Raw genomic sequence first — 24567 nt, 5'->3', positions numbered from 1 at the left:
TATGTTGGCTACCTTCAGCGGCCCTCCTCCATCAACCTCAAATCCCCCGCGCCTGCCGACCCAGAAAATACTGGGAATACTGTTTGCAAGTCCTTTTCCCTTGTCAGTCCAGTTCTGAGACTGGGATTCTTTCCTCATGAATAGACACTAAGGCCACCTTGGGGGTGAGTATTTTATTGTCAGAGATTTGACTGTAACAAGAACAGCAAAAAGACACAAGAATGGGGTGGGAAGACGATCACTGGCATCTGGACTGAGATACAAGGTGTGATGAGAACCGAGATAAGAAAAATCCTCCTTCCTTCCTTCTTCCCCCCTTCCCTCTCTCTACTCCTCTCTCCCTTCCTCTCTCCCTCCTTTCCTTCTTACAGTGCTGGGCAAAAGTGTCCTGCCACTGCGCTGTATCTCTAGCCCCCAGAAATGTAATGAGAGCACAGCACCAATGCTAGAAACTACCAGTACACTGTGCAGTGTGTTTAGCACACATTAGGTTTATGATGTCTTTTCCTCCCTGTATTCCTTAGGCTGCCCCTGAAACTGGTGAGGCCACCCCCTCCCTTTATTGAAACTCACTGAAGTAAATCATACCCAGGGCCCCACAGCGAGGAGTGGATTTGTAATTTGTAACTCAGCGTGTAGCCCTGGGAACGTGCTGTTTCCTATCAGGCTAAGTCTGTTTAGGATATTTACAGTTTATCAATCAAGGCGACTTTGATTGGTTTTCCAGAAAACTAGTTCCGTTTTTTTTTTTTTAAGGTCCCTGATACTTTTTCCCTTTACCCTGGGGTTATGGTGCTCTAGTAGCTCATTGTCAGCATCGAAGCTGTAAATTAATAAAGTGACCTTTCATCAAGGTACTGTCATAAAAACTGTCGGTCTCCTTTGGACTTTTGCCTGGCCATAGTTTTATTTTCCTCCTCTTTAAGCATTCAAGGCCCCCATTTGAGTTCGAGCATGTGTGCATTTCTTTAGGAAGTGGTCTCTTCATTCTGTAAGATCATCAGAAACAACAAATACTCGGAAAAGCCTGTGGTTTCCATTGTCGCTGGGGACCCAAGGCTGGCGTTCCCTTCCCTATTTCTCTTCTAAGCTGAGGAGAGCCTCAGGTGCAGCTGTAAGGTTCATTTTTTGTCACATAAGAAGGGCAAACTAATGTCAAGTGTGAGAGATGACCTGGGGTGGGTAATTCATGAAGATAGGCAGGTTGGACAGGCAGGTGCGCATTCCCACAGTGCGGGCCTCCACCTGCCAGATGACAAGGAGGCCTCATGGCCTCCATTGCTTCTTGGGCAGCTGCTGCCCCCTGGCTGGAGCAAGAAGAGGTCCTAGAAGTAGGTTGGCTTCTGCATTGTAAGCCATGTGATTCATGCTGTGGTCTTGGAAGCAGCCAGGATCTGTGTCTGTCCACCTCCCATCATGGTCTCTGGGGCTCGGGGCTGGTTGTGGCAATCTCCTCCTGCCAGGGCAAGTCATTAAGGTGCATTTCTTCTGTTACTTATTTCCCGAGAGCTCGCACATGGACAGGTTCTCTTCAATGAGCACGCAGATCCTCTGTGGCTAAGACGGCCAAAGACTCCAGATATTCTGCCATCGTCCCAGCCCCAGATAGTTCATTTCCCTTCCTTCAAAATGTATTTATTAGGTGTGGTGTGGTGGTACATGCCTGTAATCCTAGCCACTCAGGAGGTAGAGGATTGGGAGGATCCAGGTTCAAGGCCAGCCTGGGCAAGTATTAGTCAAGCAATCTTGACAGATAACCTGGGTGTGTTTGGTGGCATGTAATTATAATCTCAGCTATCTGAGAAGGAGGCTGGCATTGGGTAAAAATGCAAAACCCTACCCAGAAAAATAATTAAAGAAAAAAATGTTTGAGATCAGCAAGTGCAAGGCCCCTGAGCTAAAATACTGCCGAAAGAAAGAAGGATCTATAGAGACTGTCTTGATGCTGAGCATCAGGAGACAGTCTGCATCTCTGTGGAGCCTACTGTGCTGAAGGACACTGTATCCCCACCTAGGACGTAGAGAATAGGGTCACCGGTCACTGGCCTCACTCACCCAACCTCTCCAGTGGCCCGAGAACCCATGACTTCAGCCATTTAGACTGAGTTCTATTTCTGGAGCTCCTTTCCCAAGCTTAAGGAAACAGCTTCACGTATGAGCAGGGCAGTAAGTTGCCAATTGAATCCACAGGAAGCCCCGCAACCCAGAGAATCTGTACGTGACTGATTACCCTTGCTGTTGACTCTGCGGCATTTCACGTACACAGAGGGGTTGTGGAATGCCCACCCCTTCAAGTTGATGCTTTCCTCTTCCTTCTCTGGTGACAGTTTTTTCTTCCTGGAGTTTATTAGGGTCTTTGTTTTCTAGGAGATTTTTCCTATCCTATTGTATTGTTTTATGCCCATGAGGCTTGTACTTGGTCTAGTATTTTTTTAATACCAAGCAGCATTTTGAAGAGGGGTTAAAAATCTTTTAATTGTGGGGCACTTCCAACTTACACCAAAGGAAACTGAACCATGAAACCCATCACTAACCCTCCATGCAGATGATATACCTGAATCCAGGGCCAGCAGTACCTCACCTACACCCTCTCCATCCACTTCCTTCCCTCTGCGAAAATAAATAAGCAAACATGCCATCAACATTTCAGGATGGTTCTCGAAAAGATTACAACTGTTTCTTACTATTATTTCAATACTTTTTCTTGCCTAAACATGACTACTTTAGAGATATTTTAAAGGTTACAAAAGAAAAACTTAGTCACAAATATTGCCCGTTGTATCAGCTGTTGGTTGAAGAACAGAAGGGAAGGTGTGCAGCTTCAGTGAGCTCGTGGGATGGAGGAGGGGTAAGTAGAGAAGAACCCCTATCCTGGGCCTGACTCCTCTGAATGGCCCAGGAACCTGAGGGCTGGATTTGTGGGCAGGGCAGGTTCCATATCCCATGAGTCTCTGGGATGCCATGTGGAGATGAGAGTTCCAGGTCTTGTGATGATTCTTAGCTAGTTTGGAGGCAATGCAATCAAAAGAAGAGCTTAGCCTTGGAAAAACAGACAGGAACTTGAAATCTGCCGCCCTGAAAGATCTAATAATAATATTTCTACAGAAGGGTTATTGTGAGGATTAAAGAAAATATTGTGTGATAAAAATCACTGGACAGCAACTATGTTACTCCTTCTTTTCTTCTGAAGGATTTTCCCCTCCCTTTCTCTGTCATGGCCGAGAAGAAAGTTGTCCTTCTCCCTGAGTAGTAGCCAAGCTGATGGGCATATACCCGAGCCTGTGACCCTGTCCCTTCCACGGGAGCTTTTATTTAGCCTGCCATTTTCAGTAACTTTTCATTTCTTTATTCCCTTCTTTTGGCAGCACTGTGTTTGAATTCTTTCTGCCAGGGCCTTGAGTCTTTACTTCCATTGTGTGTGTGTGTGTGTGTGTGTGTGTGTGTGTGTGTGTGTGTGTGTACTGGGACTTGAATTTAGGGTGCTGTCCCTTGGCTTTTTCACTCAAGGCTGGTGTGTGTGTGTGTGTGTGTGTGTACTGGGACTTGAATTTAAGGTGCTATCTCTTGTTTTTTTTTTCACTCAAGGCTGGTACTCTAACCATTTGAGCCATAGCTCCACTTCTGGCTTTTTAATGGCTAATTGGAGATAAAAGTCTCACCAATTTTTCTGCCCAGGCTAGTTCAAACCACAGTCCTCAGACTTGAGTAGCTAAGATTACAAGGCAGAGCCACTGACAACCAGCTGGTTTTTAAAAAGTTTCAAGTCTCTGCCTTGCCTTAGACCAAGATTCTTTTCCCTCTACCTTTCAAGTAGCTGGGATTACAGATTCCTTGCTTTAAAGAAAATAATGATTTAAAAAAGTGATTGATTTAACATTGGGATTATTTTTGCTAAAAAAGAAAAATCAAAGAGTACAAAGGAAAAGTGGCATCCCATTTTTCTCAAGGGAATTGACACCAAAGGGTTGACTGCATCTTTCTGGATGTGTGACACAAAGACACATCCATTCTTAAAACAAAAAATGAATTTAAATCTAGAAGATTTCATTTAATATGTCTTAGGAACTTTTTTTCCTGCTTGTCATAATTAGGCCCAGGACCTCTTGGCAGTGTCCAGAGACCCTTTGTCCTGAGGTCATTTGTGTTTTCCTTTGTTTAGGGGGGGTTCCCAGGTCTCCACCTTGGCTGGAGGTAACATCTTTTGTGTCTGGCTTATCCTGGTGGCCAGTCCACCTGCAAGCCCACTGGCTTTGTGGACATTCATCTCAGCAAACCTGTGAGGCCGTCGGCTTGTTTTGCAGGAACTGGGTGGAGCTCAGGACTGAAAGAACATGCTTCTGTTTCCTGATCTGCGGGGAATGTGTTTAGAGTTTTTCTTCTTCCTAATTACACGTCCAATAAGCTATGGATCTCTTAATGCCAGCTTGTCACTGTACCAAGAAGCACTTAATAGCCCAGTCAACAAGACTGAGCGACACATTTCAGGAATAGCAGCGGTGTTCCTGGGACCCAAGTGGGCCTCGGGTTTCCTTGCCGGTGGTGTCCACAGACAGACAGAGCTGGGAGGAGTTTCAATCCTTGGCTTTTGTTTTTTCTTGCTTCTGTCCCCTCCTTTTTGTGGCGGTTCCTACTCTGTCCGGCTGTATCAGAGAAACCCTGCAGTATGTGGAGATATACCTAATGTCGGGCTGGGAATATGGCCTAGTGGCAAAGTGCTTGCCTTCTATACATGAAGCCCTGGGTTCGATTCCTCAGCACCACATATATAGAAAAAGCCAGAAGTGGCGCTGTGACTCAAGTGGTAGATTGCTAGCCTTGAGCAAAAAGAAACCAGGGACAGTGCTTATGCCCTGAGTTCAAGCCCCAGGACTGGCAAAAAAAAAAACCCCAAACAAATCTAATGTCACACAGAATAGGCTTGAATCTACAGATGTGGCCATACGCAAATGAGCTCACCTTCACGAACTTAAGTTTTTTCAGCTATAAAGTAGAGATGGTAACTGCTATGTGCCAAATTGGATGTGAACACGGAATGCACTAATGGACATTTCTACTTGTGGTAACTGGTCTTCCACCAAGTTTATTTTCCTGCTTTTGGAAACAGTGATCTAAGCTTTAATGGAAGGAAGGACCAGGTAGCAGGAGATGGAAGATTCTCCAGCTAGCTGCAATTGCACTGTCTCTGCCTCCGAAATATTCCACGAGTAGACACAAGAGGTTGGGGATCAACCACACCTCTTTTTCTCAGAACTTCATCCTAGGGTTAGTCAGCCCTGCCCTCGCTGGACTATTTGGCTGCCAAATGACTTCTTGAATTTCAGACCATGTATTTTTGGATGAGGTTGAAGTCATCAAAGGTACTGGTATAAAGGGAAAAACAGTGCCACCATGAGCTCAAGGCTTCAAACGCTCAGTGTTGTCATAAACAAGTCCCTCTGGTACCGTGGGAGAACTAGAAAAGGGTGTCCCCTCTGGGAAGGCAGGGTGATGGAAGGGTACAGGGAGGATAGAAGTTGGCAGAAGATGCTTTTCTGCCAGGATCAAGACCCCCTCACCAACAGAGGCCAGGCTGGGTTTCTGCCCCCTCTGCCCCTGATGCCAGGCCCCCAAGTGCTGAACACAACCTGAGTAATCAGACGCGAAGGCCCATTAGTCCAGCTGTTTTTAATGAGGCCCCATTGTTTCTTTTCTCTTGTCCTACCTTCTTGCAGCCTCCTGAGCCGAGCAGTGCAGAATCTACCCGGAAACTTCCTCAGGGTGTCGTCTATGGTGTGGTGCGGAGGTCGGATCAAAACCAGCAGAAGGAAATGGTGGTGTATGGCTGGTCCACCAATCAGCTGAAAGAAGAGATGAACTACATCAAAGACGTGAGATGCTTAGGGATTCTTTTTAGGACTTATATTCCTTTTGGGAGCTTATCAGATGGAACAAAAATTCTTAGGCACTATTTTGATATAGAAATGCAAGTACAGATTTAGCAAAAGTGAAAACCTACAGCTTTGTGAACTTCATTTAACTTGATGGGTTTGCAAACATGTAGAGCCATAGAATGTTAGCTATTATATGAGATGGATTTTTTTTCTATCTATCTACTATCTACCCATCCATCCATCCATCCATCTATCTATCTATCTATCTATCTATCTGTCTATCTATCTATCTACTATCTACCTACCTATCTATCCATCCATCCATCGATCTATGTATCCATCCATCCATCTACTATCTACCCATCCATCCATCCATCCATCCATCCATCCGTCTGTCTATCCATCCATCTGTCTATCCATCCATCTATCTATGCCAGCACTGAGGTTTGAATGCAGGACCTCTCATGTGCTTGCTTCAGTTTATTTACTCATTGCTAGTCCCCTATCCCTTGAACCATGCCTCCAGCTTTTGCTGGCTTTGAACCTCAATCTTCACATCTCAGCCTCCTTAGTATCTAGGATTATAGCTAGGAGCCACCAGTGCCAGGTCAACACTTTTTTGGGGGGGGAGGGGTTAAGATCCCTTTTCATCTATAAAGTGTTGATCATCTTTCATGAAAGTGTTCTAGCTTAACCTCCTACCATCCTTGTGGACTGCAGGTGAGAGCCACTTTGGAGAAAGTCAGGAGGCGGATGTATGGAGACTACGATGAAATGAGACAGAAGATCCAACAGCTCACTCAGGAACTGTCAGTAAGTGTGTACCTCAGTGACCTGGCTGTAGGGAGGAGAGGGCGGAGCAGAGCGTGGGACCTCCCCCCAGTGTCTGGTACCCAAAGATTCTCAAGTATATTGTGTTCTTCCTGAAGGGAGCCATGCTTTACAGGAAACGAGGGAAGTATAGTCACAGATTGAACTCTATTATTTACAGGAAACCTTTAAGAACTATCTTCCTGATCTTCAAAGCATTCTCTACAAAGCCTATTCCTAAGAAATTATTTTGCAGATACGCTCTCGCACGTGTGCAATGGCTGATGAGTGAACTAATTTAGGGCAGCATTGCTTTGTGCTGGTAAAAAGATTAGAAACCTAAAGGCCACCAAGAAGCAGAAAGGAAATTATATTCTGTCCAATGATAGTCTATCAAACGTGCTCTTCTAGCAAATATGAGATTGTAAAAGCAAAAGAGAAAATAAGCTGTTGAACAAGTGATAAGAAAGACCCTAACATTATATGATCAACAATTTATTAATGAGAAGGGACACCCCCCACCCCTTGCCATTATCCACTTCTACTTATCTAAAGCAGGAGGACAACTTGAATATGCCTGGATTGTTCTGTGTGTGCCCGGAAATGACTGAAAGATCATCGAGAACGTGATTTCACACTGGCTGCTAATATGGGAGAACAGGGGAGGGGCTTGGGGGTGTGGCAAGAGTGAAGGGGAGTCTGTACCTTTTATAGTTTTTAAATGTTGGCACATGTGAGTGTTTTTATGGACTGAAAAACTTACAGATAAGCTTCTAATTTAACCAAGCTATTGCTGGTGGGATTTCAAGGGGATCTTTGTTATTCATAGGCTCCAAGGTGAGTTGTTACATGGATGACAGATCTTCCATGAGAGACCAGGCCTGCAGGAATGAAGGTGGATGAGAGCAGGGCCTGAGAGTCCAGTCGGTGGCTGGACTGCCAGGCATCTTCTTGCATAGGAATGGTGTTCTTGATTATAGGACTGGGGTGTATAAACATGGCCACTTTAGCCCATTCTCACCAGTGTGTGGGAAATGTGTGACATCTTCACACACCCTCTGTGGAAATTTACACTGACAGATGTCGACGACTGTCCCTAAAGCTAAAGGACTGAATTTGCCATGGGAGCAGGGACAGGTCTGCCCGGCGCTTCGCTGGCCATCGCCTACATGTTATCATTTTCTGGGGTTACAGCTATCCTGGGAACCTGCCTCTCTTCACTCTCCATCTTCCTCCAACTACCCACAGACTACTGATTACCACCAGACAAGCATAGCTCCAAATAAGTGCGTGCCACCTCCCCCTGTCCTGGCCTGATGTTTCAACCCTGCCTCCGGCCCCCAGGGCTCCTCCTCCTCTGTCCTCCCTGGCTGATTTCTGTGCCCTCTAGCCCTGACCTTCCTGAATGTCCTGTCCCTAGTCCCACTCTTTACTCTCTGTCCTTATCTCCTGGTAAGCTCTGGCTCAAGACCAGGGCTCTGCTGGAACTTTCCCTAACACATTAAACACACACCTCGAATTAAAGCACCAGAAACAACAGCCACAAAACAACCCTAGAGAATGAGAAGAACCCAAAGCTGTGCTTTCTGTGACTAGGAGAAACAAGACGGCAGAAGCCATTTCTGATGGGTTGCCTTTCTCGCTGTGCGACTGAACAGATCATTTTTCCCTCTCTGACACAGTTTCTTTCCTATGAGGAGTCTGTGCTGACTCCCGAAGAATGAATGGGGTTGTGCGCTTCTGTGGGTGAATGGGACAATGGTATCTGAAGGAAAATTATTTTTTTGTCTTTCTGAAGATGTCTGTGGGTGGGCATTGGTTTTGATCGTCTTCTCTCTCGGTTCAGGTTTCCAATGCTCAGAAGGATTACCTGGAGAATCACATCGAGAGCCAGTCGTCAGCCTTGGATAGTTTCAACGCCATGAGCTCAGCTTTGGCATCGGACTCCATTGGCCTGCAGGTAGTGATCGCTCCGCTCTACCACGGAGCTCCTCTGTGGGAAGGGCACGGAATGCCCTGAGCTCATCCGTCAGAGTCCCAGTCCCAGGGAAGACCGGACCTTAAGGGAAGTCAGAGGAAGTGTTTCCAAGCAGAGACACGGACGCTTTGTTTTGCCCTTATTGGGGTAGGGGGTGCAGATTCTAGCATTCAGGGCTGGAGCCGGCACTTCTCTACCACGTATCCTGGGGGTCCTCAGTTATTTTTCCAGTAATCTCTTATCTTATTTATTTATTTATTTATTTTTACCCAGGGCTGGTCTTGCAATACAAGAGCTTACTGGAAAAATAACAAAGCAAAAAGGGCTGGATGCATGGCTCAAGTGGCAGAGTACCTGACAAGCAACCTGGCTAGGCAGGGACTTGAACACTAAGGCACACTACCAGCCCTTATGTTGCATTAGAAAGAGCTGTGTGTATTCCAAACTGTTTCTTGTGTGACCAGACAGAGAAGGAGAAAGACCCAGTATCCTTCATTTGTTTAAGAAGAAAAAAATAATTGCAGGTTTTCCACTCACTTTAAGGGACTGTTTCCACTCACCTGATTTGCTAGGCGCTCACCATGCAAATGCTGCCCCTCTTACAACTCCAAGGGAGCCGTCCCTGCCCAACACATGCGAAGATATTCCAAACAAAGCTTCGTGTTGACGTGGATGAGCTTCCCATGGCCTTGGCCTTCCAAACATTTACACAATAGTTTCTGCCCTTTCTTCAACTAAAATGGACTCTTATCTTTTTACTGTCCTCTGAAAGGTTCCACAAACCATATCAAATCCTTTCTGGCCCTATATAAATAACTGAGAGGATAAGCAAACAGGTTTTCACGTGGGGCTCGTCTCTTTCCCGTGGTAGCGAGCATTCCCTAACTGCAGCCCACAGGGCAACAACAAAGCTGGGTGGGTCTCGTGTTTGGGTTTGTCTGGGATGCCCATTTCTGGTGGGGCCTCCAAGCCCCACGCTTTTCCTTTGCATATGCCAGTTTTCCCTGGTCTCGGGCCAAGCCCCAGTTTGGCTCGGGCTTGGTCAAGGGCCTTTGTTTTCTCTTCTTCCTGCTGTCAAGCGGGCTCGCCAAGGCCCCTTTCCTTCCCTTTGAGATGCCATCTCCTTCCAGCCCACTAGGCAGGTCTGTGTCCCGCCTGCATTCAGACTAGCTGAGGGTCTATATCATGTCTCTGTTTATTATTATTATTTATTGCCAGAAAAAATATTCAGCGCTGGGTGTGGTGGTGTACTCATTGCTGTAATGCTAGCTATTGGGGAGGGGGAGGCAGGGAAGATCATAATCTGAAGCCAGCGTGGGCAAAGAAAAGTGAGATCCCATCTCAGCCAACAAGGTGTGTGCGGTGGCTTGTGCCAGGCACCCTGGCTCGGCGGGAGGCAGCGGAAGGAGGGATGCAGTCTGGGGTCATCAGTGGGCAAAACCATGAGACCCTTTTGAAAAACAAGAAAGCCAAAAGGGTGGATGGAGTAGCTTACGTGACAAAGTGCCTGCCTAGTAAGTATCAGGCCATGAGTTCAAACCCCAGTGCTGCCACATATATGTGTATATGAATTTGCCTATATATACATTGATACACACACAGAACACACACACACACACACACACACACACACACACACACACACACTAGAAAAAGCCAAGAAAAAATAAAACGCCTCCTATTCCATTACATAGTGGAAACTACTATCGGCATGAGGCTTTACTAATGAGAGTCTACTCCAGTGACTCATTGTAAACCCGGTTCTCTTTCCTGTGTGAAGTGAGGCAGTAAGAACCCTTGTTCCTCAGAAAGCCTCAGTCCCTTGCTAGCCATCCTAAACCATGGCAGGTGCTGTGATGGCTCTGGGAAGCTCCCAGCCCCCACACATCAAGTTGGCAGGTGCCTTGACCACCGCAGGAAGTCCACAGTCCCTCGAACACTCAGGTGGCAGAGTGGCGTGACAAAGAGAGGTACCCTCGCTGTGGCCCTAGCCATGGGCTCTCCCATCTCTCAGTCTGATGTCGTTTGTGTTTCCACCATCACAGAAGAGCCTGGTGGACGTGACTTTGGAAAACAGCAACATTAAGGATCAAATCAGAAATCTGCAGCAGACCTATGAGGCGTGCATGGATAAACTGCGGGAAAAGCAGAGGCAGTTAGAGGCGGCCCACGTGGAAAACCAGCTGCTGAAAATAAAGGTAAGCGAGATGTACCTCCGTTTAGTACTAACCTTTCCTGCCTTTGCATCTCCTCTCTCCTCCTCTCAGGTTCAATGTTTTCATTTCTATTACTCCATTTTTTTTGGGGGGGTGGGGCAGTGTTTTTAACTCTGGGCCTCATGCTTTCTTAGCAGGTGCTCTACTGCTGAGCAATGCTTCCAGCCTGTTTCTGCACTGATTTTTTTTTTTTTTGCCAGACCTGGGGCTTGAACTCAGGGTCTAGGCACTGTCATTGGTCTTCTTTTTTGCTCAAGGCTAGCACTCTACCACTTGAGCCGGAGTGCCACTTCCAGTTTTTTCTGTGTATGTGGTATGGAGGAATCGAACCCAGGGCTTCATGCATGCTAAGCAAGCACTGTACCACTAAGCTACATTTCCAGCTGCACTGATTATTTTAAGATAGGGTCTCACTTCCTGCTCAGATGAACAGCTGGACAGTCCTCACCTGGTCTACCTCTTCCGGTGGTAACTAGGATGACAGGCTTGTACTACTATGGCGAGCTCCTTCCACTAAGAGTCTCACAAACTCCTTTACCCGGGTTGGCCTGCAACTACAGTCCTCCCACTCTTAGCCCTCCCCATAAAATCTGGGACGATAGGTTGGTGCCACAGTACCCAGCTCTTGGTTGAGAAGGATTCTCAGGAACTTTTTTTCCAGGGGCTGGGATAGTTTGAACCACGATCCTCCTGATTTCAGTCTGACAGGTTGCTAGAATTACTGGCATGGGCCATTGAGCAGAACCCTCTGTGTGCAGGAGAAACAGAGGTGTAGGTTGGGTGGCGGGGGGGGGGGCGCACCCACATTCTTAGCTGATGATAACCCCTGCTTGGGAGTTTCCATGTTTTGGCTTCTCGGCTGCCCACACTTGCTTAGTGATGAGTGAGGAGAATTGTAGGTTGTCTAGAGTCTTGTGCGACCTCACTGGAGCAAACAGTACATGGCGTATTGAGGCTAAGGGAGGCCTCCCTTGTCTAGAGGTGAGGCGCCCAGCAAACTCTGCTATCTGGAAGAAACAGTAGCCTAGAAGGAAGAGGAATCAGAGCAGACCATGCCTCTAGCCAAGTCAGTGGCATGAAGGCCATGTGTGTGCATGGCCTGGGTGGAGAGGAGAACCCACGCTTCAGTCTCAGCCCTGCGCATGCCCAGCATGCAACACAGTCTTCTCTCCCAAGCTGCACCTGCTCAGGCCACTAGAGGCTCCAGGCTTAGACTGGAAAGGCAGCATTTAGAAAAGCATCTGGGCGGGAAAACATGCAGTCTGACTTTCTTCTTTGTATTCTTTTCTGACAATACTAGGCCTTGAACTCAGAGACTTGCGCTTGCTAGGCATGTGCTCTATCACTTAAACCATGCCTCCAGCTCCCTCCCTCTTTTTTTTTTTTGCTTTACTTTTCAGGTAGGGTCTTGCACTTTTTGCCTGGGGCAGGCGTTGGACCTCAGTCTTTCTAGCTATGTTTCTCATGTAGCTGGAATCGCCACGTGTGGCGTATTGATTACCAGGGAGTCTCGGTAAGTTTTTTTGGTCTACACTAGCCTTGATCAACAGCTCCCAAGTAGCAGATTTATTTATTTATTTTTGTGCTTGAATTCAGGGCCTGGTCACGATCCTCGAGTTTCTTTTTGTTTTGTTTTGTTTTAAACTCAAATCTACTGCTCTACTCTCCACTTCAGGTTGCGTTGTTGTTGTTGTTGTGAATTGGAGATCAAAATCTCACACAGTTTCCTACTCAGGCTTCTTAGAGCTCCAATTCTCAGATCTTACCCTCCTGAGTAGCTAGGATTACAAGCGTGGGCCACCAGCACCCGACTAAATTTTTATATTTTGATCATTGTAAATAACTTCATGGATAGTGCCACCTGTGTTTGATTCCTCCTTACCCTGGGAGTTCTTGCTGTTTCTCTCCACTACACATCCCCAAGTGACAAGTCACCCCCTTTGGGTCTCCCCACATGAGATGTCCGGTCCTCCAATGAGTCTCTTTGCAGGTGGAGTCATCTCAAGAAGCCAATGCTGAGGTGATGCGTGAGATGACCAGGAAGCTGTACAGCCAGTATGAGGAACGGCTCCAGGAGGAGCAGCAGAAGCACAGCGCCGAGAAAGAGGCTCTCCTGGTGTGTTGTGGCCAGCACTGCCCATCAGATAGGCAGGGAGGTGTCGCAGTGAGAGATCGCTGCCCTTACAGGGGAGAATGGGAGCCCTTATTGATCCTCTCCTTCACCCCTCTCCCTTCTTCCCACCCTGCCAATAGACACCAATGGGTCTCTATGTACACACCCCATCTGTCCATGTACCAGCACCAAGCAGATCCTGCCTTCGCCACAGCAGTGCCCCTTCCTTATTCCGCGGGTTCATCTTTCTCTGAAATGTCTTACTTCTCTGTCCTGGATTCTCCCTCAGCTCCCCAAAGCTTCCCAGGCACCACCTTCTCCATATAGGACATCTCTCTCATTCACCCCTCTACAAGTTTCCTCTGCCCTTGAAAGCGTTGTGCTGCGGAATTCCACCTTGCCTAGCAGGAGTTTCTTCTTAGGAGAGGGCACACTGTGGGGGGAGGGGTGGGGGGGAGAGCTGGGAATTCTATATGCAATGCTAGCTCTGGCCCTGATTCCCTTCAAACTTAGGGACCCTTGGCTCCTCAGGTTGGTGCTTGTAAAGGGAAATGATGCCATCACAAGGTCTGAGCTCCTGGGCCCTGGTGAACTGCTCAGTCACTGCATCCCTGTGCTGAAGTGAGAGTTTCTTTGGCAGGAGGAAACCAATAGTTTCCTGAAAGCAATTGAAGAAGCCAATCAAAAGATGCATGCAGCAGAGGTCAGCCTAGAGGAGAAGGACCAGAGGATTGGAGAGCTGGACAGGCTCATCGAGCGCATGGAAAAGGTAACAGATAAGATAAATGGGATTTGTGCCCCACTTGTGTAGGTTCCTCTTCCAGACCTTTCTGAAGTTCAGTATGGGCTTCTCTCAACCCCAAGTTTGCTATTATGCAAACAAGTAAACACACAGCCTGTGGAATGAAGTCCAACAGAGTTCTAGTTTGTCCTATGGTAACTATTTTGATGCTTTTCACAAACATGACCAGGCTGGTGGCAAGGCTTAAGTGGAAAAGAACCTGCCTAGCAAGCCTAAGGCCCTAAGTTCAAATCTCAGTATAGCCCCAAACAAAACAAACAAGAAATCATTATGTATGAAATCCTTTACACAAATTACCATCGTAACAGCTGGCCAGGGTTCCAGGCATGCACTTGGCTTACCTGTTGAGTAACCCGAGGCCTATTTGGGTGTTCCGTCAGTACCCCACCCCTGTTGTTTCTGAGGCATGTGTCTGGGGCAGGCAGATATTTCCCTGACACACCTGGAGTTTGGAGGAACCAGGAAAGTTGCTCATGGTGGGGATGAGGTACTAGGGAAGACAAGAGCTCAGCTGAGAAGGTGAGCAGGAAACCAGGCAGGAAGTGGAGAACAGGAAGAAGGGGTGGAGAGAGGAGACAGGATATGAAGGAAAGGAATGGATACTATTTAGTAGCCGGCAGATGCATTCTGAGTTCTGGAAAACGGCCTAGGTTGCAAATAGAGGTGACCCACCAAAACCAAAGCATTCTTAGCACCCTGTAACTCACTCTGGATGCTGAGAATCCCCAGCCTGGTGACAGAAGCTAGGTAGTGACCGTTGAGCAAGGTCCCTGTTTATGGTGCCCCGTGGATGTGAGGGGAGGCCTTCCCATTGTCCCTCTGGTGTCTACCACACAGTCCCCTACAGCTTCTGGACAAGGTGGGCACTTCTAGGCTCATGGAGTGCACTTTTTCTGCTAACCTCCTTACTTGAAGGTTAAAATCTGATCTCTACCCCCTGGGGATACATTATTCCAGCTCTTATTGGAGAGCAGATGGTTGGCTCATTGAGGATTAACAGCACTATTGACTGGTGGTGGAGGTAATGGAGTCTGCAAACAGAAGGGCTTTCTAGAACCTGGGTGAATGTGCCCCATTACCTTCCCTACAAAGATGCTTCCCTGTCTAGATGGCAGATTTTCCTGCTTGTGAAGGAGGACGGTGAGCAGGGTGGGGGAGCTGGCCTGAAAAGTATTTTCCAGAAAGATGGTGTGTGTGTGTGTGTGGCAAGAACACAGAGATTCTTCATTTGTATTTGTTTTGGCAGTACTGGGGTTCGAGCTCAGGTCTGTGCTACCTCAGCTTGCTTGCTCATAGCTGGTGCTTTCTTTTTTTTTTTTTTTTTTTGGTCTGGTTATTTTGGAGAGTCTCTGAGGGCTTTTCTGTCCAGAGTGGCTTTGGATCACAATCTCAGCCTCTCGAGTAGCTAGGATGACAGGCTTAAATCAGTGGTACCTGACTGAAAACAGAGGCTTTAGAATTACAAGACCCAGAGTGTGGTTCTTGCCTCTCTTATTCAGAGATTAGGATGTTGGCATCTCTGGGTGACCATTAATCTGACACACACACATACACACACACACACACACACACACACACACACACACACACACACACACACACACTACTTGTGGGAAGTTCTTGACCTTTTCCAAACCATTTCTTCTGTAAAATGCTGGTAGCATTAGTTCTTATTCTGAGGCCTTTCGTGAGAAGTAAATGAGAAAAGTACCTGCCACTTGCTCTTGCTCAGCACAATTCCTGGCAGGTGCATAAGGGTGCCGCCATGTATGACCTTGTTATGGGCCATATGTGTCTGCCGCTGACGTCAGCTTTTTCTTAGCTAGACTTGTTTTATAGTAGATCTTCACTGTATCCCTGTGATCCTGGAAGTTTCTCATTTGTTCATGCTAATTTCCACGTGCAGTCCTTATGGGAGGCAAATGTAGGGAGGTCTAGAAGGTGGAAAGGCCAGCTCTTTGCCAACATTTGGTTTGTTTCCTTTTTTGTGTGTGATTCAACATTTATTGTTCTTTCTCTAAATCTTCTTTTCCAATAAGGCTAAAGAAATACTGTGATTAGATATCTCCATTCACACACTTGTCCCTTCGTGGGTAAATCTTTGAGAACAGGAAGCTGGCCAAATCTCTGTCCCACTGTGGGTGAGCAGCAGGGCCACAGGCGGGAACTGGGGCCTTGTTTGTATCCTGTTCTCATTTCCTGTTGCATTTTGCTCAGACAATGTGTGCTTTGGCGTGGCTTCCCTCCCCTATACCTTAATTCACTGTTTTTCTCAGTATGCACCGTAAGGGAAACTATCTTTGTTTCTGACCAGAGAAAATCTTGTATCGAGTGTGCTCTTCCAGAACTTCCTGGGTGACAGAGAACTTTCTGTGCCTTTGTTCTGGTTGTGGCTTCTCAGAAGACAACATGGTGCAGTGCACTTTGAAGACTTGTTGCACTTCACGTTTTAGAAAACAGGAGTCGAAACACAAGGTGTAGCTAGGTGCTGTTGAGGACACCTTCTTGGTAGGGTGGGGAAAGCAGTCATTTGTGAGTGGTTTGTCATCTGTATTTCAGGGCTGATGATAACTTCCAGCCTGTGGCTCCACCCACAGGGCAGGGGAAGCAGGCTGTCCAGGACAGATAGTAAGGATGTGTGCTTGCTGTAGAGATTTCACAATGGTTACAAAACCCCAGCAAAGCTGGTCTGACTTCACTGTTCCAAACACACTGGGAATGTGGTCCTCTCCCTGGCACAATGGATAGTTTGCCCTGCCAAGCTTTTCTGCTTGGTACGACTTGCAGCTTCAGAGAACACGAGAACTAGATTTTTCCAAGACTTGCATCCAATAATTGGATGGAAAGGAGTTTTAGAATCTATGTAACTTGTAAAAGTTTGTTGGAGAGCATTTCTGAGAGGAAAGGTGGGGTTCATAATTTTTAGTGCCATTTCAGTACTGATGGCACAAGCTCTTTCGTATCATTTTCCCCCCACTCTTTCTAAAGAAAAACTGGCCTAGATTCTTAATCTTTTGGGAGATTTTTTTAATATACATACCTATTGCCAAGTATACAAAATACATAGCCTCTTGCATGTATATTCCTTATTGCTACTGTAGTAAATGACCAAAAAAAAATCACTAGCTTCAAACAGCATTCGTTTATTATTTTACAGTTTTGGAAGGGAGAAGTCCTCGAATCAAGAGGCTGGCATGCTGGATTCCTTCTGGAAGCTCCAGAGGAGAATCCATTTCCTTGTCTTTTCTAACGTCTGGGGTGCCTGTGTTCCTGGGCTTGTGGCCCCTTCCTCCAGCCTCTGAGCCAGCAGTGTAGCACCTTCAACCTCTCTCTAATTCTAGCCTCATTACTTCCTTCTGCTAGGTGCCCAACTGAACAATCCAGGAGAATCTTCCCACTTAAAAATCCTTTTTCTTGTAACATAACATATTTGCAAGATTCAGGGATTAAGAGGTGGGTATCTCTGGGTGACCATTAACACCATTAATCTGACACACACACACACACACACACACACACACACATATATATATAATATATATATATATATATATATATATATATATATATATATATATATATATATATATATATCTTGTGTTTACACCACCAGGTTAGGACCATCATCAGAATTCCAGAGCCTCTTTTCTTGATGTTTTAGAAAATAAGCAAGAAGTTTTATAGTATCTCTGGTTATTTATTTGAAGCATTAGTTACTCTTATTTAGAGCTATAAATCTTCATAAACCATGTGAGCCTGGGCTAACAGAATACTTTTGCAAAAGAAGTCTTGAGTGTGGTGTTCCCAGGGTATTTTCCTCAAATCTAGAAATGAATCTGTAGCTACACGGACATCTTTGGCATCCCTGAGCTTTATTTGAACTCTGACTGAGTGAGTGAGTAATCCCTGAGGTTATCACACAGACTTGCACTTCCTAGAGCTGAACTTGCTTGACAGATGCTTTCTGTTCATCTCTGTGGTGACCCACTGATTTCAACACTTGTTTGTTTTAGGAACGGCACCAACTTCAACTCCAACTCTTAGAGCATGAAACAGAAATGTCAGGGGAATTCACTGAGCCTGACAAAGAGAGGTAAGAGGAACTGTCCTTAGTCTTGGAGTGGATTTAGAGGGTGAGTGTACTCTTGTTTTGTGGGCGAGTCTGACCTCTGAGTTTCCATGATCTTCATTTGTGACAGATGAAACATGTGTGATACAGGGCTGAGAGCTTCCAGTGTGGAGCTGACAGCCACACATCATGGCTTGTGGCTGGTTGTTAGTGCAGTAGGACATAGCAAAGGCTGTTGCAAGGGCAAAAGTTCAATCAATAAATGTCCTTTGCTGTGGACTTTGCAGGATGAGCAAACTCATCTATGGTGACTAATACCATTTATCCTGGAAATTAATTTAAACATGCTTTTGTGTCCAAACTTGGCATTGCCCTTTGGCTATGAGAACGTAAAACTTTGAATGGAAAATACAAGAATAGTCCATTGTTCTTCCTGAAATCAGAAGGCAGAAGCCAGGGGCTCATGTGTCTAATCTTAGCTATTCAGGAGGCTGAGATCTGAAAGGATTGAGGTTGGAAGCTAGTTGGGACAGAAAAGTCCTAAAGATAATCTCCTAAATAAAGAGTAAAAAGTTAGGTTAGAGGTGTGACTCAAGGGGTAGGAATACCAGCCAAGTGAGCAAGCTTGAGATCCTGAGTTCAAACCCCAATACACACGCTTCTCCTGTGAAGGAAAGGCAGTCAGGGATGGTTTGAGCACTCTGGGAACATTGTTTAACTTCGCTGAACCTTTTTGCCTAGCTGTAAAATTGGCGCTCTTTTTTTTTTTTTTTAAAGAAGAAGAGTTCCATAAATTGATAACTGTGCCCATCTTGGAGGGTTAAGTTGTGGATGCATTTTGGGGTGCACTGTGCTACAATGTATGCCGAAAATAATCCGTTTCTCTTCCTGTTTTACAACTTCAGAGTTTTCCAGCTTCTAGGAATTTTCACTAGTCTTTTCCTGGATGCTGAGGTGGTGTGCAATCACCACACACTTCCTCCAGCATTCTGTGCTCTCAGCCTACACAACACAGAGTCAACTGGTGGCTCCTTTGGTTTCTTTGAATCAAGCACAGTTAGGGAATAATTTGTGCTGTTTTCAAATGAAAGGATGGCATGTTTTGTGGCATGGGCCATTCCTCTTTTAACATGTTCATCCCAAATAAATGATGCATACAAGATATGTAATTCGAGACTTGCCAAGACTCTTGCCACTTGGTTTCAGTTATTTTCTTGTGTTGTAGTCAGGGTCCTTGATGGATGTTCCATCTCCTATTATCCTCCTCAAGTGAGCGCCCCACATACTTTTCAGCAGTCAAAAATGTTTGTCCCTGGAAAGTTCAGTTAACTGTTGTTATACAGGATAAAACTTGACAGTAAGAACTTGAGAGGTCCTATATCTCGCTAGGGTAGGATAGCTGATCTGTAGTTCACCCCTAGGATATTCAAGGTAAGAAGAGGACATCTTGGAGTCTTGTGTTTGGTCACTATTCCTCTGACTGTTGTCTTGGGACTCAGCTGCTTTTTCTTCTCTGTTAGGTATCAGCAGCTGGAGGAGGCATCAGCCAGCCTCCGGGAGCGAATCAGACATCTAGATGACATGGTCCACTGCCAGCAGAAGAAAGTCAAACAGATGGTGGAGGAGGTAAGCACTTACACAGGCCTCAGGCCCAGGATTTCTTCCTGCGGTGGGGAAGCTTCAGCCCTAGACCACATCTGTCTCTCAGCTCAGTTTTCCATGGCTTGTAGATAGACTTGCCCAGACTATCACCACCTTGGCCCCAAGGGGCATCTCTTCCTTTGTCCTACGTGGGCACCTGATCTCCTCTCTACAAGAAGGCTTTCTCCAATCCAAAGCATTGCAGCGACGAAAGCTGCCAAGTACACCACCATTAGTGGGGCCTTACAGCTCAAGGGACAGAAAGGTGTGATGAGAGAAGTTGACTTGAATTCAGGCTCTTCTTACACCTGCTTGCCTCTCCTCCATTGCTGGTGGCTCTGTCTGCCTTGCCTCTCTTTTCCCTTGCCTTGCCTTGCCGTTTCCTCCCTCTCTCCTCCCCCTCGTTTCTCCTTCCTATTCCTTCTTTATCTGTTCTCCTTCCCACCATTCTTCCCCTGTTGAATGTATATGTACTGTGGAGCAAAGTCATGCATTCATTCTACTGGTGAGAGGTCACTGTTCTGCTTTTCTAGATGAAACACAAACAGGTAAGTAGAATGTTTATTTTCTAAGAAGATGGAAAAAAGCCCAAAGAATGTTTTTGACTTATGTTAGGCTAATAATCTGTTTCTCTATGATGAAGCTCAATAGGAGAAAATCCATAATGTGTTAAAGCTAGTCACATGTTATCATACTTTTGTTTATTTTTTTCCAATTTAAAAGAAAAGGTAGAAAAAGAACAAGTAATACCCATAAGATTCTAAGAATTCCCTTGGGTAAAATTTTCTAACTTGAAACCAAGGAAAAGAAGAGTTAAAGAAAAGGAAAGGAAGGAAATGAAATGGAAAAGAGAAAGGTCTCAGTTTAACATACTTAACTTGGCAATGAAAAACTGGAAAAAAAATCCCTTATAATAATTATCACTCTAAAAATAGATCTATTTTATTAGTGAATTATTAAAACTCTTCTGCTAACAAAAAGTTATACACATGACAGACAAAAGACCAAAGGAGTATCTATTCTATGAATCCATGACATCTGAGGATATTATTGTGGGTGCTGAGGTGGGGAGGGGCACTTCGCCATGTTGGGTGGAGGATAAATGTACTCTTTATATAAGCCAGAAATCCAATCACCCTGCTCCAAGTATACACCAAGTGTCACCTTCGCTTGCACAATGGCAAGGCTCACAGAGGTCCCAGGCCGCACCTTCGAACCCCTTCATGTACCTAAGACCGGAGTACCACGTGCGGCAGCAATGGGGGTGGTGCTGTCCCCCACTCTGCACTGGGGAGCCAGCAGGAGCACATCTCATCTTCCTGGAAAAAGCCTGGCTTTGTCACCTTCTAGAGTGTCCGGGAATTTTGGTTGTTAGAACACACTTTTCTGCTTCTGAGTTTCACACACTTGAAGTCTGGGGAGAGGAGAGTTCTTATTAAGCTACACTCTCCTATCTCCCTGCGTGGGGGGGGGGGTGTTATTCTCTGAAAGCATTTGGTCCAGGACCCCCAACCCAAAGATACCCAAATCCTTGGATGTTCAAATCCCATATATTACCTGATGTAGAATTTATTGCCTCTGCAATCCTCCATGAACACCTCTAGATTATTTACAATAATAAATGACTTTAACGTAACAAGTTAAACTGTATTGTTTAGAGAATGACAAGTAAAAAAGTCATTCATGTTCAACACAGGTAGTTTTTACTTTCTTAAACACTTTTCCTATCTGAAGTTAACTGGAACTGCAGGTGTAGAATCCATGGATACAGAGGGCTGACTGTGTGTGTGTGTGTGTGTGTGTGTGTGTGTGTGTATGTGTGTGTGTGTAAATATGGGGGCATATAAAGATTGATGTCTATGCTTTATTTTCTTCCTATGAATTTGCATCTCCTACACAAGTGTCTCTCAATTTTTCTGAGTCTGGAAGGTTCAGCCAATAGAGGGAAATCACAGGCTCCAAGTTAGAACGATGACATCAGCTTAGCGCCACCTAGAGGCTTTCTGGGTTTCAACAATGATGGAGATGTCAAAAGATAGTTAATTCTGAACTGCAATGATCTGAATCAGGTAGTGAGAATTACAGCGTTGGTTCAGTATACTGTGTCTACTCCTACAGCAAAAGGATGGTTTGAAAGTGTCTATTTTTGTAGATACTTATGTATGAGCTTACATTATTTAAAAATATGGGAAAGGGACATGGATAAGTGATATACTCAGAGCCGCAAGACCTGGCTGGAAAGAAGTTGAGAGCTCTAGTGATTCAGAGACTGGATAGAGGAATTGAAGCAAGGAAAAACGGAGCACAGAGAGACATGAATTCACATTTTAGAAAACCATCTTGTAGAAGAGAAAATATTTTTTTTTCTTCTATATTGTGATGCAAAGTCAGGCCAGAACCACTGGGTGGCACTTTCGAAGAGGAAAACTTTAGCTCTCCATTCAAACTGTAGAAAACATGTCTAATATTGTTCATATCACCTAGACGGTACCAGAGCTTTCATAATGAGTGTTTCTTATGAATTTGATCTTACATGCAGATGTAATCTGAAAGATTAGGTGGGGAAAATCTGATAACCTTGGCAAATGTTCTTTAACTTACTTGTCTTTACTTTTTCCTACTTGGGATTGAATCCACATCATTGCACTTGCTAGGCAAGCGCTTTGCCACTGAGCTACATCCCAGCCCTGGCAAATGTTCTTTACATAAAGAATTCTGCTGCTTTCTACGTTATGCCTTGTTACTATCATCTCAGCATTAACATTCTTGTGCATAATGAACAAAGTCATAAGTCAATCACCCGGGATTAGTTGAGGCAAATCTTGAAAAATACAGATAGCTGGTCACTGTGGAATCTTTCACCCTCACTTTTATAGAGAAGTCTGTTTTTATCTCTGTCCATAGAGGGGCACATTTTCCCTAGACTAGAAGCAACCCTAAGTGCAGATGTTAAGGGCAGTTCTCTTTCTCTCACACAAGGCCTGAGAGCTCATCTGTGATGTAGCATGGGACATTTTTACCAAGGCTGGAATACCAGTCTCCATTCACTGTGGGTGCCATATTGGTCCTAATATCTCTGAAGGAACACAGTTCTTTATAGTGATGAACTTCTCTTTTCAAAAGGCCAAAACATCCAGGCCCTTGGTAACCTTAAATGTTGAGTAACAGGCCTTTCCCCACCACAGCAGATTTCGTGAATACTACTATTCATAATCAACTAAATAAAGATGATCGTTTTATCATCTTCTCATTTCCCAGCACTATTTATGACACAGGAAATGTTTCTTCCCCCACAAAGTGTCTGAAGGAAGCTGCTTTCCATTACACACATTATTTCTTTAGCTCTCTTTGGCAGAAACATCTCCCTTTTTATAATGTAGATGTTTAATAAGTGCTAAAGTATGAAGCATCGATTTTCCCATTTGTGCTTCTCATCCGAGCTGTACATTCACATCTCCTGGGGAGCTTTAGAAAAATGCCTGACCTTGGCACATGGAGGCAGACTGGGTACTGGGGGCGTGGGGAGGAGAGCTGGGATTGTTTATTTTTAATTCCACAGGTGATTTCACTCTGCAGCCAGGCTGGAGACCCAGGCCCTAGATAGAAGCCTGGCTTTCCATGCGAGGTTTTGTGTTATTTGTGGGCTCAGCTAGAATTCCTCAGAAGCACCTGTGTCCTAGTTGGAAAACTGGTGTGAACTTAAGAGTAGGAAGTGCAAAGCCTAGGGACTGGTCCCTAGGGACAAGAGCACGGAAGGGAGAGAGCTGTCCACACTCTGAGACTGTCTGGTTCTGTCAGGGGCTCTTCACTTCTTGCCTCGCTCTGGCTCCTCAGCAGGATTCTGTGACCGCTTGCTCTTAATGCTGGTGGCAACCTGAACACAGAAACTTCCCAGAAGTGATCCAGACCCACTTAGGGGGAAGATAGTTCAGAGGGAAGAGGAGAGGGTCTTGTGAGACAGAGAATATAGACTTAAAGGGACAGCATCCAATCTACCTAATGTCCTTGGGCATTAGGGATTAAATGTCAGGGACGAGCACCAGCTCTCCTGGATTCTTCTCCTGCTGTTCACACATCATATGCCTGCCCTCCCTGTGGCTTAAATTATCTTCCTCTGTCTACATAGAAGACCTGACACTTGGCCACATGGCCTCTTTAGAAACAGGACAAAAAGCCTGGTTAAAAAAAGTATTTACAGGGGCTGGGGATATGGCCTAGTGGCAAGAGAGCTTGCCTCCTATACATGAGGCCCTGGGTTCAATTCCCCAGCACCACATATACAGAAAACGGCCAGAAGTGGCGCTGTGGCTCAAGTGGCAGAGTGCTAGCCTTGAGCAAAAGGATGCCAGGGACAGTGCTCAGGCCCTGAGTCCAAGGCCCAGGACTGGCAAAAAAAAAAATAATAATAATAAATAAAAATAAATTTAAAAAAGTATTTACAAGGACCATGTCTTAGGTGAAATTCTTAGGAAATGGTTTTGAAAGTATCTGCTCATCATCTCTTAGGTCTATTTTTTTTTTTTTGGAGTGGTGGTGCCCTGATTGTTTGAGGGGAGCTAACTGTATTGGATAAGTAATTCTTCAGGGTTGAAGTTTTAAATTTCTGGGGCTTGAACCCAGGGCCTCACATTTGCTAGGCAAGCGCTCTATCACTTGAGCTGAGTGTTACCAGTCCTTTTTGCTTTAGTTGCAGGGTCTCATGCTTTTGCCCCAAGGCTGTCATCAATCTTCCTACCTCCTGAGTAGTTAGGGTTACAAGCATACTCCACCATAACCAAATCCCAAGTTCTTGGTTCTTTAGCCAGTCAGCAGCAGAGGGCTTCCCTTCTATTTGAGGTCCTAGTGCTATCTCCCCAGACCCTCAGTCTGCATGTACCCTTGCCAATTGAGATCTTCATGGGAATACAGTGAAAGGTTTCTTAGAAAGTATCTATAAGCACAGTCATTCAGAACTTGGCAAAGTTATTCACTTCTTTGTCTACAAATGGAATTAGTAAGTGTATCTACCTGAGAAGTCTTGTGAAGAGTTAGGTGAGAAGATGTACATAAAACACTAAGCATGATCAAT

The 24567-nt window shown here is 45.4% G+C and overlaps 1 protein-coding gene across 4 annotated transcripts in view; it reads left to right on the top strand.

Annotated features, from left to right (window-relative positions):
- Positions 1-24567, top strand: part of LOC125340342 (myocardial zonula adherens protein) — a 67429-nt gene that overhangs the window by 13040 nt on the left and 29822 nt on the right. For all 4 annotated transcript variants that reach the window (XM_048331852.1, XM_048331851.1, XM_048331853.1 and 1 more), the window contains exons 3-10: positions 5712-5867; positions 6591-6683; positions 8527-8640; positions 10704-10856; positions 12865-12990; positions 13628-13756; positions 17803-17882; positions 19379-19484. In XM_048331852.1, the coding sequence (XP_048187809.1) occupies positions 5712-5867; positions 6591-6683; positions 8527-8640; positions 10704-10856; positions 12865-12990; positions 13628-13756; positions 17803-17882; positions 19379-19484 (957 nt within the window). The remainder of the gene's footprint in view (positions 1-5711; positions 5868-6590; positions 6684-8526; positions 8641-10703; positions 10857-12864; positions 12991-13627; positions 13757-17802; positions 17883-19378; positions 19485-24567) is intronic.

This window comes from Perognathus longimembris, chromosome 23, assembly GCF_023159225.1.
Source record: "Perognathus longimembris pacificus isolate PPM17 chromosome 23, ASM2315922v1, whole genome shotgun sequence".
In the NCBI taxonomy this organism is placed as follows: Eukaryota; Metazoa; Chordata; class Mammalia; order Rodentia; family Heteromyidae; genus Perognathus; species Perognathus longimembris.
This window is presented reverse-complemented; position numbering and strand designations above follow the sequence as displayed.